The 13,091-nt window shown below is 46.0% G+C and overlaps 1 protein-coding gene across 11 annotated transcripts in view; it reads left to right on the top strand.

Moving 5' to 3' along the window:
* Nucleotides 1–13,091, top strand: part of zgc:85932 (uncharacterized protein LOC405875 homolog) — a 118,725-nt gene that overhangs the window by 17,588 nt on the left and 88,046 nt on the right. For all 11 annotated transcript variants that reach the window (XR_009514860.1, XR_009514859.1, XM_059985039.1 and 8 more), the window contains exons 4-8: nucleotides 738–871; nucleotides 2,741–2,909; nucleotides 5,246–5,317; nucleotides 6,455–6,540; nucleotides 9,039–9,110. Coding sequence is in view for 9 of the 11 variants with exons in the window: in XM_059985039.1 (XP_059841022.1) it covers nucleotides 738–871; nucleotides 2,741–2,909; nucleotides 5,246–5,317; nucleotides 6,455–6,540; nucleotides 9,039–9,110 (533 nt within the window). In the remaining 2 variants the exon portion in view is untranslated. The remainder of the gene's footprint in view (nucleotides 1–737; nucleotides 872–2,740; nucleotides 2,910–5,245; nucleotides 5,318–6,454; nucleotides 6,541–9,038; nucleotides 9,111–13,091) is intronic.

The following is a 13,091-nucleotide window of genomic DNA, read 5'->3' as shown; positions in this document are numbered from 1 at the left end:
CGAACCAGATTTCTAATATCCCTTAAAAACCATGTGCTTTCAAACCTTTAACCTTTCCTTTCAACCTAACAGGAACATAAAGATTCTGTACCCTCATAATTTCACCCTTAAATGACCTCCATTTCTCTATTACATCCTTCCCATAAAACAACTTGACCCAATCCACTCTCTCTAAATCCCTTCGCATCTCTTTGCAGAAAGTACTCTTGATCCTAACATAAACCTCTGGCATTTTGCCAGCTAACTTGCATTCCTACTCACTACTTCCTGACTGCACAGGAAGTGGCCTAATACAGATCTGAAACTGCTCATTTCAAGATAAAAGCTGAACATGCTTAATCACATGATTTAGAAAAACAAACTTCAGTTGCCTGAAGGACAGAACAGGAGGTGGGGCCTGGGGCCGATCATCTGTGATCACATTGAATTGTGGGGTAGGTTTGAGGGGCCAAGTGGTCTCTTCTTGTTGCTATCTTTTCCAGGAGATTGCGGGTTGGAGTTCTATCCCAGTCACACAAGTTTGGCTCATGCCTCCCCCACCTTCCTTTCCAATCCCGATGAAGGGTCTCAGCCCAAAACGTCTATTGTTTATTCCCCTCCATAGATGCTGCCTGACCTGAGTTCCTCCAGCATTTTGTGTGTATTGATTTAGGTTAGTGCTGCTGAGTTGTTTGAAGAGAAAGCCCTGGTTTGCTGCTGACAGTCTAATGTTTTATATTGCCTTTTATTTCCACAAGTTCTGGCAGTATGGGCGGTGGGTCGAGGTGATCGTCGACGACCGATTGCCCACCGTTGACAACAAGCTGGCATTTCTGTACTCCAGGAACAACAACGAGTTCTGGAGCCCTCTCCTGGAGAAGGCATATGCCAAGTGAGTACCTGCTGAGAGTTCCACAGTGACTGAGCGCCCACGGTGACGGTTCCTTGCAAAACAAACCAAAAACCGCTGAGAGGCTGAGCAAGGGACTCAATACTGTGCTTCCAAATAACTGAGATCCAAGCCAAACAAAAAGTGTTCGATCCTTTATTATGAAACCAGCAAAGACGAGTGATCTATATCTGTGAAATGAGAGTAATCAGCATAACCAAATTAGCAAAACTCGTGATATTAACAATAAGCAAAATAACATTAATGATCAACATAAAGTATTGATTCTCTGGCCTCTCCCCTTCTCTAACTAAACTAATGGCACAGAAGATTAGGTTGTGTTGTTCTCTAAACTTGGCAATTTACTTGCAATCGTTCCGTCAGAGCACGGTTGATTGTGGTGTGTTCTCCAAACGTTTGGCCTTTGTATACTTATCATTTTGCTGAGTTGACATTATTTTGAAAACTCGATTCAGAAGTAGGGAGGAAATCTCATTGCTGACTGGCTGTGTGACGAACTTGGTGCATTGAACTTCTGGAACTTTGCCCACTCTGGCTCAATAGGATCGAGGTCTACATGGTTGTTTATAGAATTGTTTGTGGAAAACCCACCTTTCTGGGAATTATCTTGCATGCCGTGTGTTCCCTTGTGCCGTGACTTCCTCTGACGCCCAGTTGAATATGTGCCCCTCTCTCGACCTTCATGAGTAGAGACTAGGGAGAGCTGGTCATGTCACTTTACAGCCAGGTGAAGTTCATGGATCCTTGTCAATGGTTTTCTCCCAGTCTGTCCAACATAACATTTACTGCAGTCCCCACATTGGTCTCGTCCAATAGCTTTGTTCGTTCTTTGGTTTGCAAAGTACTCTCCTCAACGTTACTTTTGGCTTGTGCACAAATGAAATGCTGTGACCTTGGAGCAGTCGGGCCGACATTTCCAAGATATTTCTCACAAACGGTATGGAAGGATAATCCGTTTGGTCGGTGCATTGTCGACCTCGTAGACATCTTCGTGTGAAGTTCCACGAGAATCCGTTTCATGCGAGTACTTTGAAGAGATGTTTCTCCTCTGTATACTTCAGCTCCGCACAAAGGGTGATTACATACTCAATCACTTCTCCCATGCCACGTTTGTCACCCACGTGACAAACAAACATAACCCGTAACAAAACACACAATACGATGCAGACAGAGAGAAAACAGATGCATAGCTCCTACAGTCTGTATTCATCAAATGCCTTTGATGCATCCAAAGATGTCCCCGAACCAGCTAAATATGGCATCAACACAAATTAGTCAAAAGAATTGTTGACAGAGATAGAAAGGTACAGAGGTTTAGTAACTGGAGGTATCAGACATAAGACTCTTAGACATAGGAGTAGATTCAAGCCAATCAGCCTAGCGTGTCTGCTTTGCCTTCTCTTAGACATCCTAATTAAGAGCCTATCAACCTGTGCATGTGTGTGTCTAGATCACACAGACACACACACACACACACACACACACACACCCTTCCCACTCTCAGTCCACAATAGAGACCCGTATCAGAATCAGATTTGTCATCACTCACGTATGTCATGAACTTTATTTTTGCGACAGCAGTACAGTGCAATAATTAAAATTACCACAATACTGTGCAAAAAGTCTTGGGCACCTGAGTATGTGCCTTAGACCTTTGCATCGTACTGTACAGCCAATGATTTGGCCTCCACAGCCGTCTGTGGCAATGAATTTCACAGATTCACCGCCTCCTGGTTTTGTTGGAGGTGGAGCGTTCGGCATCGCGGTGGGACCAATGCAGTGGATGTTAGGTGGTCAGTGCTTTGTGCAGTGTCGTGGTTAACCAAGGCCTTCCGTTCTCTCATTGCGCAGGCTGAAGGGGTGCTATGAATCGCTGTACATTGGTTACCCTCTGGAAGCCATGGTCGATCTAACTGGGGGAGCCCCCGAGTCCCTTCAGATTGACGAGATGCCCAAGGACCTTTGGAAATTCTTGAAGAAACTCCTGGACAAAGGCTCCATAGTTTGCTGTGCAAAGCCGGTAAATAGAAATGACATTCAGGAAATAGTAGCCGCGTTTCCATCTGGAGGGTGGTGTTGGATCTCCGTTTATTTTCAGATCCTTGGGGACCTTCCGGGAGTCAGGAATAGTATACAGTGTTAATTCCAAGATTCCAGTTTATTTTAGAGTACAAACAACCATACAAATACTGAGTAAACTAAATAAAGAGCTGAGAAACTCTGCTCTGAGGGGACGAGGGAATAAAGAAACCAACACGGTGCCTCTGAAAATCCGTCGCTCTTATAGATAAGATATTCCTTAGATGGAGATAAACTAGATAGACACTTTATTGGTCCCAAAGGAAATTACAGTGTCACTGTAGCATTACAAGTGCACAGCTATAAGTATTAGAAGAGAACTAGAAAGAATAAAAAAAAATTACTTCAAACAGTCTAACAGGACTGGATCATTACTTCCCCGGCTATAGATTGACTCATTATAGAGCCTAATGGCTGAGGGTAAGAATGACCTCATTTCGCGCTCTTTGGAGCAGCGCAGTTATCTTAGTTTATTACTGAAAGTGCTTCTCTGTTCAGCCAAGGTGGCATGCAGAGGTGAGAAACATTGTTCAGAATTGCCAGGATTTTCTGTAGGGTCATTTGTTCTACCACAGCCTCCAGTGTGTCCAGCTTGACTCCTATAGCAGAGCCAGCCTTTCTAGTCAGTTTATTGACTCTGTTGCTATCACCCATGTTGATGCCCAGCACACCACATCTTAGAAGATTGTACTGGCGACAGCAGACTGGTAGGACATCTGAAGGAGAGGACTGCATACTCTAAAGGACCTCAGTCACCTCAGGAAGTAGAGACGACTAGTGAATAGGCTACATAATTAAAACAATTACATCACATGGGTACTGTGCTAATACTTGGCCAATAAGAAATGACAAAATTGATAAGACATGGGAGCAGAGTTAAGCCATTTGGCCCATTGAGTCTTCGCCATCATTTTTCCTCTCAGCCCCGATCTCCTGCCTTCTCCTCACATCCCTTTGTGCCCTGACCAATGAAGAATCTGTCAACCTCTGCCTTAAATATACACCAGACGTGGCCTGCACAGCTGCCTGTGGCAAAGGATTCCACAGTTTCACCACTCTCTGGCTAAAGAAATTCCTTTCTAAAAGGACACTTCTCTATTCTGAGGCTGTGCCCCCTGGTCTTAGACTCTCCCACTACAGGAAACATCCTCTCCACATCCACTCTATCAAAGCCTTTCACCATTCAATAGGTTTCAATGAGGTCACCACTCATTCTTCTGAATTCCCGTCAGCCTGAAGACACACACTCAACATTTCAGAAACTGCTTCTTCCTCTCGTCCGTCAGATTTCTGAATAGTTACTTCACTATCTTTATTGTCTTTTTTTCATTACCGACTTATCAACGCACACAAAATGCTGGAGTAAGTCAGCAGGTCAGGCATCATCTATGGAAAAGAGTTTCTGCTGAGACCCTTCTTCAGTCCTGAAATGACAGCTGCTTTCTTCTTTCCGTAGCTGGTACTTGAGCTGCTGAACAACTCCAGCACTTTGTGTGTGTGTGTGTGTTGCTTCGGGTTTCCAGCATCTCTGGACTGCTTCTAGGGTAGAGTTTTGGTACAGTAGTTAGTGCTGCCATTCATCCTTTGGAGTTTTATCTTCTATTTTGAGGATGTCTGTGAAGAGTAAGAATTTCAGGTTGTATTCTATGTACATTCTCTGATATTAAATGGAACCATTGACCCATTGTCTTTAGAAAAGATGAGAATAATAGACAGGAGTTGACTGGAGATAGTGTGGGGGAGTTAGGAATGTGAGAGAGAGATTGGGTGGGGGGGGGGGGGAAGAGGAAGGATTGGCACCTGGAACTCACTACAAGGGTAAGCGTTATTTGCAAATATGATAGCAACACTAGCAATTAGCATAACACTTTACAGTACCAGTGACCCAGCATCAATTCTCACTGCTGTCCATGAGGAACTTCTGTGTTTTCCCCGGTGACTGCTTGGATTTCCCTGGACACTCTGGGTTCCTCCACAGTCCCAAGATGTACCAGTTAGTAGATTAATTGGACACACAGATGGAAGTGGGTGACGTGAGCTTGTTGGGGCGGAGGGGCCTCTGCCATGCTGAATCTCTAAATAAATAAATTTTAGAGTGTATTTTTGGTTGTTGTAAACTTACTGATTTTGATTCTTAATTTGGTGAAATAGATCACCCTTTAGTGCCAGCAACCTGGGGATGAGCTTCGAGGAATACAAGTGTAAAATACTTTTTTTAAATTGCAAGACTCTCGTAATACGATGAGTGAGATGTAATCCTCCTCGTTCTCTGCACAGGGTCCAGTGGGAGTATTAGGTGAACAAGGCATTGTGACCGGACATGCGTACTCCGTGACTGGTGTTGACAAGGTGAGCTGTGGCTGTTGGGTGATGCGGTTGTGTGTGACCCTCCTCAGCTTTCTCTGCAGTTGGTACTGCTGGCTGATGGAATGATAGGTGACCTTCTCAGGGCCTCAGTAAACCACCAGCTCAGCCAGACATCCCGTGAAACAAGTCTTCCTCACACTGTGGTTCCTTCAGGTTGTCATAGCCTTAGAAAGGGGCGTGGGTAATGGGGATATGCCCCCACTACCTATTAAATGCTCCCAATGGCATTCATGTCAAGTGGCCTCTGACAACCAAGTCCAGCTCCTGGCCTTCATGTGTCGTTTAGCTACAAACGGTCAGCATATGGGGCAGAGGTGCATTGCATCCTCCTCGCTGAATTTATCCCTCCCCAAGGTCTCGTTGTGATGGAAATGAGACAGTTTCTTTGGCTCTCAAAGGCAAGGGCTCTGGACACACAGTCTTAATAATAAAGAGTTTATTTACAGGGGGAGCAGAGCTTGGGAACAACACAAGTAGCTACAATATTCGCACAAACGCGCTTAGAATAGACGAGTGTGGGAAAAGTCGGGTCGGCTGTACAATACACAGGAAAACGGCGTGGGGACAGAGTACAGTACACATACAGGCAAGGGAAAATAACTACGATACCTGCCACCCCTTGACCTGGGCAGGCACGGCTCTCTGCTACAGGGACAACAATAAATGCTCCCACAACCTTACCACGTGTCTCCAGCGCTGTTCTGCAGTCTTCAGCCTGGAGTGAAGCAGGGTGGTCCCTCGAGAATGGCAAAAAGAGGACGAGCCAAGCACATGTAGCACCCTTTATAGGTCAGGGGGCTGGAGGGTCTAGACCAGGTGATTCACCAGGGGGCTAACGGCTTGGTGGTAGACAGGTTAATCCAATTAAGGTGGCCAGTGGTTAAGTGTGCATTGATTAGTTGGGAGGGGCGAAATGTTGACTGGCAGGTGGTGTGACCTCCGAGCAGGTGGGGGCAGTGCTGTCACGGCTTTCTGGATGCAGGTCTCCATGTGCTTCCCAAAGTGGAAGGGCCTGTTCTTCAGTCAGTGCCAGTTTCAAGATTTGTCTGCTACTCGCCTGTTGAAGTTTGTGAGGTGTTTGGAGACTTGGTGATCACTTTTGTTTTGTGAATTTCCCAGGTTCAACTCAAGGCGGGCCGAGTGGAGTTGGTGCGAGTTCGCAACCCGTGGGGGAGAGTGGAGTGGAGTGGTGCCTGGAGCGATCGGTAAGGGGAGAGAGAGATCTGGTCAAAGGATCTCACCCCTAAATTCTTATTCCTCTGCATAGGTGCTCTCTGACCTACTGAGTTCATCAGGCATGTCCAAGTTCAATTGTCATTCCACCATACATTTTTCCACCGAGGTTGGGTGAGACTGCAAGCAGAGGTCACGGGTTAAGGGTGAAAGATGAATATGTTAAGGGGAAACTTCTTCATTCAAGTGGGTAGTGAGATCGTGGACCAAGCTGCCAGCATAAGTGTGCCATGTGAGCTTGGTTTCAGTGTTTAAGAGAAGTTTGGATAGGTACCTGGATGTGGGGGGGGGGGGGGGGGGGTGGTATGTACTCCGACTCCTGTTGCAGACGGCAGTATGATCTGTAACAAGTACAGCACTGAAACAGGCCCTTTGGCCCATCTAGTCCATGCCAAAACCATTTAAACTGCTTAGTCCCGTCAACCTGCACCGGTACCATAGACCTCCATATCCCTCCCATCCATGTACCTATCCAAACTTCTCTTAAATGTTGAAATTGAGCTTCCATGGACCACACTCTCACGGTCCTGTGAGTGAAGAAGTTGCCCCTCATGTTCTCCTTTCATCCTTAACCCATGACATCTACTTGTAGTTCCACCCAACCTCAATGTAAAAAGCTTGCTTGCGTTAACCCTATCTGTATCCCTCATAGTTTTCTGCATACCTCTATCAAATCTCCATGTGCTAAAGAACAGTTCCAACCTATTCAAACTTCCCATATAACTCGAGTCATCCAGACCTGGCAACACACACAAAATCACAAGATGCTGGTGGAACGCAGCAGGCCAGGCAACATCTACAGGGAGAAGTGCTGTCGACGTTTCGGGCCAAGACCCTTCGTCAGGACGTCGAAAGGAAAGTTAGTAAGAGATTTGAAAGTAGGAGGGGGAGGAGGAAATCCGAAATGATAGGAGGGGGTGGGGTGGAGCTGAGAGCCGGAAAGGTGATTGGCAAAAGGGATACAGAGTTGGAGAAGGGAAAGGATCATGGGACGGGAGGCCTAGGGAGAAAGAAAGGGGGAGGGGAGCACCAGAGGGAGATGGAGAGCAGGCAGAGTGATGGGCAGAAAGAGAGGAAAAAAGAGGGGGGAACTAAATATATCAGGGATGGGATAAGAAGGGGAGGAGGGGCATTAACGGAAGTTAGAGAAGTCAATGTTCATGTAGGCTTATAGTAGATATCAGTAGATAAGCCGTCTCCAGAGATGGAGACAGATCAAGAAAGGGGATGGAGGTGTCAGAAATGGACCAGGTAAATTTGAGGGCAGGGTGAAAGTTGGAGGCAAAGTTAATGAAGTCAATGAGCTCAGGAGGCAGTGCCAATGCAGTTGTCAGTGTAGTGAAGGAAAAGAAATCAGGCCCATGATCCTTTCCCTTCTCCAGCTCTGTATCACTTTTGCCAATCACCTTTCCAGCTCCTAGCTCCACCCTACCCCCTCCGGTCTTCTCCTATCATTTTCGCATTTCCCCCTCCCCCTCCTACTTTCAAATCTCTTACTATCTTTCCTTTCAGTTAGTCCTGAGGAAGGGTCTCGGCCCGAAACGTCGACAGCACTTCTGCCTATAGATGCTGCCTGGCCTGCTGTGTTCCACCAGCATTTTGTGTGTGTTACCTGAATTTCCAGCATCTGCAGATTTCCTCGTGTTTGCTTTTGAACATCCTTGTAAATTTTCTCTCTGCTCTTTCAACCTTATTTGCGTCTTTCCTGTAGTCCTGCTCCTCCCCCATTGATCCGCTTGCTAGTGGGGTAGACCTGCTGTACTAATCTGTAAAAAAAGATGTATCGGGTGAACAGTTATACATACCTTTGGAGCCAGAGGAGCCACCACCACCATGCACACCGCCATCTTACGAGAAGTGGTAAGATCTTACCGTGTGTTACTCTGGATTTCCACACCAAGGTTTTATGCACTGTTTCAGTCTCTGGGGTGGGGAATATCTAGGTGTACCCTTCTCCTTCTCTCCACAACACTTCCACTTCCCCTTTTCTGGGTTGCCACACGGGATCACTGAACGTCCCAGGTGGTGCCCCCTGCCTTTGCAACGTGCTCACAGGATCACAATCGGGTTTAATATCACTGGCGTATCTCGTGAAATTTATTGTTATGCAGCAGCAGTACATTACAAAACAGAATAATAAGAATTGTAAATTAGAGTCAGAAGTATACATTTTAAAGCTAAGTAATGCAAAAATAGAAATTTAAAAAGTAGTGAGGTAGTGTTCATGGATTCAATGTCCATTTAGAAATCAGATGGCAGAGAGGAAAGAAGCTGTTCCTGAATTGTTGAGTGTGTGCCTTCAGGCTTCCTGATGGTAGCATTGAGCAGAGGGCATGTCCTGGGCGATGGGGGTGCTGAATGATGGAAGCTGACATTTTTGAAGCATCACTCCTTGAAGATATCCTGCATGCTGGGGCTCTCACCATTATATTCTGAGCGGGAAGATTTGATCACTTCTGTCTCTCTGCAGGTCTGCAGAGTGGAACCAGGTCTCAGAACAACACCGTCCCTCGATGGCACACTTGGAAGATGGGGAGTTTTGGTAAGAACCTCTGTTCATTTCCCACTAACTATTCAACAGTTCCTCCGACCCTGAGAAGAGATCTTTGAAGGGTCTGATAAAAATGAAGTGATGGGGGCCAGGGAACTGAGAGTTGTTGAGATGGTGGTGAGTGTGCCAGACATCCCCGATTCCCAGATGTAGGTGAGAAGGGACTAGGCCTGGCAGGATAAGATGGAGTCCAGATGTAGGCTGTCATCCCAGAGAGCACCAATCCTTCCACAGATGCTGCCTGACCCGTTGAGTTCTTCCAGTGTATTCTGTGTTATTTAATACCTTTCACTGCCTCAATCTGTAACAGTCATTAGAGACACCATCAAAACAGAATTAGAACTAGCTTTATTATCACCGACATTTGTTGTGAAATTCGTTATAGTGCTGCAGCAGAATAGTGCAATACAGAAAGTACACTATAGTTACAATTATCATTAAGTGCCATGTTGTATGATGTGGGCGATCTTGGTCTTTCCATGACCATGATTGTTCTTGGCAAATTTTTCTACAGAAGTGGGTTGCCATTGCCTTCTTCTGGGCAACGCCTTTACAAGTCGGGTGACCCCAGCCATTATCAATACTCTTCAGAGATTGTCTGCCTGGTGTCAGTGGTCACATGACCAGGACTTGTGATCTGCACCGGCTGCTCGTACGACCGTCCACCACCTGCTCCCATGGCTTCATGTGACCATGATCGGGTGGGGGGGGGGGTGCTAAGCAGGGGATACACCTTGCCCAAGGTGACCTGCGGGCTAGCGGAGAGAAGGAGCGCCTTACAGCTCCTTTGGTGGAGATTCATCTCCACCTTGCCACCCAAAATAAGTAAGCAATGCAAAAAGAGAGCAAAAATATTGAGGCGATGTTTAGTGTTCACAGGTTGATGGACCAGAAATCTGATGGCAATGGGGAAAAGACTGTTTCTAAAACATTGAGTCTCCCTAATGAGAAGAGGGCATGTCCTGGATCATGGGGATACGAGTGCCAAGGTCATTCACGTGGAGGTGTGGAAGCAGGTTTTCCAAATGAGACGAGGGGTGATTGATAAGTTTGTGGTCTAAGGTAGAAGGGATCAATTTTAGAAAACTTAGCATATTTATTTTTCAACATAGTCCCCTTCTGCATGTACACACTTAGTCCAGCAGTCGTGGAGCATATGGATCCCTTCTTTGTAGAAGTGATCCACAGCAGGGGTGATCGATAAGTTCGTGGCCTGGGGTAGAAGGAGATGAGTTATTAAGTTCAAACTTTCTGCATGATCACTCAAAGAGCTGAACTGCACGTGCATGTAACAAGAGCACCTTGGACCTCCAGGTGGTCCACAGCAGGGGTGATTGATTTGATAAGTTTGTGACCTAAGGTAGAAGGAGATGAATTAAACAGCTCTTGTTACATGCACGTGCAGTTCAACTCTTTAAGTGAAAATGCAGAAAGTTTGAACTTAATAATTCATCTCCTTCTACCTTAGGCCACAAACTTATCGATCACCCCTGCTGTGGACCACTTCTACAAAGAGGGGATCCGTATACTCCTATGCTGGACTAAGTGTGTAAATGTAGGAGGGGACTATGTTGAAAAATAGATGCGCTAGGTTTTCTAAAATTGACTCCTACCTTAGGCCATGAACTTATCAATCACCCCTTGTAGTATCTGATGACAAACAAGAGAAAATCTGCAGGTGCAAATTGTATCTGTTGTTTGGGTACAGAAAGGTTACACTCACTGACCCTTGGGGGGCAAATGTGGTCTTTGTACCATGAACAAAGTGTGCTGATTGACAATGCAAGTTTTGTCCAGAATAGGATGTCCTAGTTGCTTCACAACCGATGTTGGGCAGTTAGGCTTGTTCTGAAACGTGGTCGCTGTTGTAATATAGGAAACATGACCACGTTGGACAGGCGACTGAAACTTGCCATGCAAGCTGACAGGTTGGCTAAGAAGGTGTACGGTGTGTTAGCCTTCATCAGTCAAGAGATTGGGTTGAAGAACCACGAGGTAACGTTGCAGCTCCATAAAACCCTGGTGAGACCACACTTGGAGTATTGGGTTCAGTTCTGGTCACCTCATTCTAGGCAGGATGTGGAAACTGTAGAGAGGGTGCAGAGGAGATTTACTGGGATGCTGTCCAGATTAAAGAGCATGACTTATGAGGAAAGGTCGAGTGGGCTGGGGCTCTTCTCTTTGGAGGCGGCTTGATAGAGGTGTACAAGATGGCATAGATCGAGTGGATAGGCAGAGTGGAAATGGGACATGCTTTTAAGGTGATTGGAGGAAGGTATGGGTGGGGTGGATATCATGGGGAGGATTTTTCATGCAGAGAATGGTGGGTGTGTGAAATACCCCACCAAGTTTGGTGGTAGAGGCAGATACATTATGGGCATTTAAAATGGCACATGGATGACAGAAAAATGGAGGGCAATGTGGGAGGGAAGGGTTGGATTGGATTTAGAGTAGGTTATAATGTCGGCATAAAATTGTGGGCCAAAGGGCCTGTAAGGTACTGTAATGTTCTCTGTTCTATGCTCTGGAATTCAGAAACACGAGGGGTGACATAATTAAAACCTATCAAATGTTAAAAGGATGTGGAAAGGGAATATCCTGTGGTGGGAGAATCTAACACCAGAGGACACAGCCTCAGAATAGAGGGGCATCATTTTAGAATGGAGATGAGGAGAAATTTCTTCAGCCGGAGAGTGGTGAATCTGTGGAATTCGTTGCCTCAGGCAGCTGTGGAGGCCAAGTCAGAGGTTGATAGATTCTTGATGGGTCAGGATATGAAGGGATATGGGGAGAAGGCAGGAGACTGGGGCTGAGAGAGAAAATGGATCAGCCACGATGAAATGGCGGAGCCAACTGGATATTCTGCTCCTGTGTCTTATGGTCTTTGTGAACACCAGTTGTTGAGGAATGGATGTTGGCTAACGTACCGGGGAGAACGTCTTTGCGGTAGTAGTGTATGGTCTTCCATGTCCGCCTGGGGGTTGGTGAGCTCACAGATTGGTGACGGTCTGGAAAGGTGTCGGGTGAGCCAGTGGGTGAGGGGGAAGCAGCTCGGAACATTTCACCACTATGCTCCTACCGCAAACATTTCATCTTCGCCTCTAACAGTGCCGAACTCTCTCCAGGAGCATCAGCCTGTTTCACTTGCTAAAGGCTCCTTTCTTGAGAAAAGATGTATTCATTTGTTACGTGTTCTGCCGAGCAGTTTGGGCCTGCTGTGATGGGGCTGGAATGCGTGGCGACTCTTGTGACACCAGCACTGTCTCGCCATATGTGTTGATGCACATATGATCAGTAAACTTGAATCCTGATTTTTAATAAGCTGAACCTCCTTAACCTTCAAAGAATGTAAAAATATTGGACTGCCTTTCTTAAAGATTAAATCACTTTCATTCCTCAAGGCCCTGGCCCAGGTACAAGGGTCTGGCAGGTGGAGTATTTTGGTAAATGCAAGGTCATCTACTTTGAATATCAGATTATTATAGAAAGGGTGAAAGATTGTAGCGTGCTGTTATATCAAGGGACTTGAGAGCACTTCAGTATCAGAATCAGGTTTAATATCACTGGCATATGCTGTGAAATTTGTTGTCTTTGTGCCAGCAGTACAATGCAATTCGTAATAATAGAAAAAACATAAATTACAGTAAATATATATAATGGTTAAATTAAATCAGTAGTGCAAAATAAATATTAAGAAGTAGTGAGATGGTGTTCATGGGTTCAATGTCCATTCAGAAATCTGATGGCCTCCCTAGGCTTTAGAGGTCCTTAATGATGGACACTATCTCTCCTTGAAGATGTCCTGGATACTGTGAAAGCTAGTGCCCATGATGGAGCTGACAAACTTTACGTCTCTCTGCGGCTTATTTCAATCCTGTGCGGTAGCTCCTCGCTACCATCCCCACCGCCCCGGGCTTCTGTATTTCCTGCCTGATGGTAACACTGAGAAAAGGGCATGCCCTGATGCTGGAG

The sequence above is a fragment of the Hypanus sabinus genome, chromosome 11, assembly GCF_030144855.1.
Source record: "Hypanus sabinus isolate sHypSab1 chromosome 11, sHypSab1.hap1, whole genome shotgun sequence".
NCBI classification, from domain to species: Eukaryota; Metazoa; Chordata; class Chondrichthyes; order Myliobatiformes; family Dasyatidae; genus Hypanus; species Hypanus sabinus.
The sequence above is the reverse complement of the archived record's forward strand: the minus strand, read 5'-3'. Positions and strand labels throughout refer to the sequence as shown.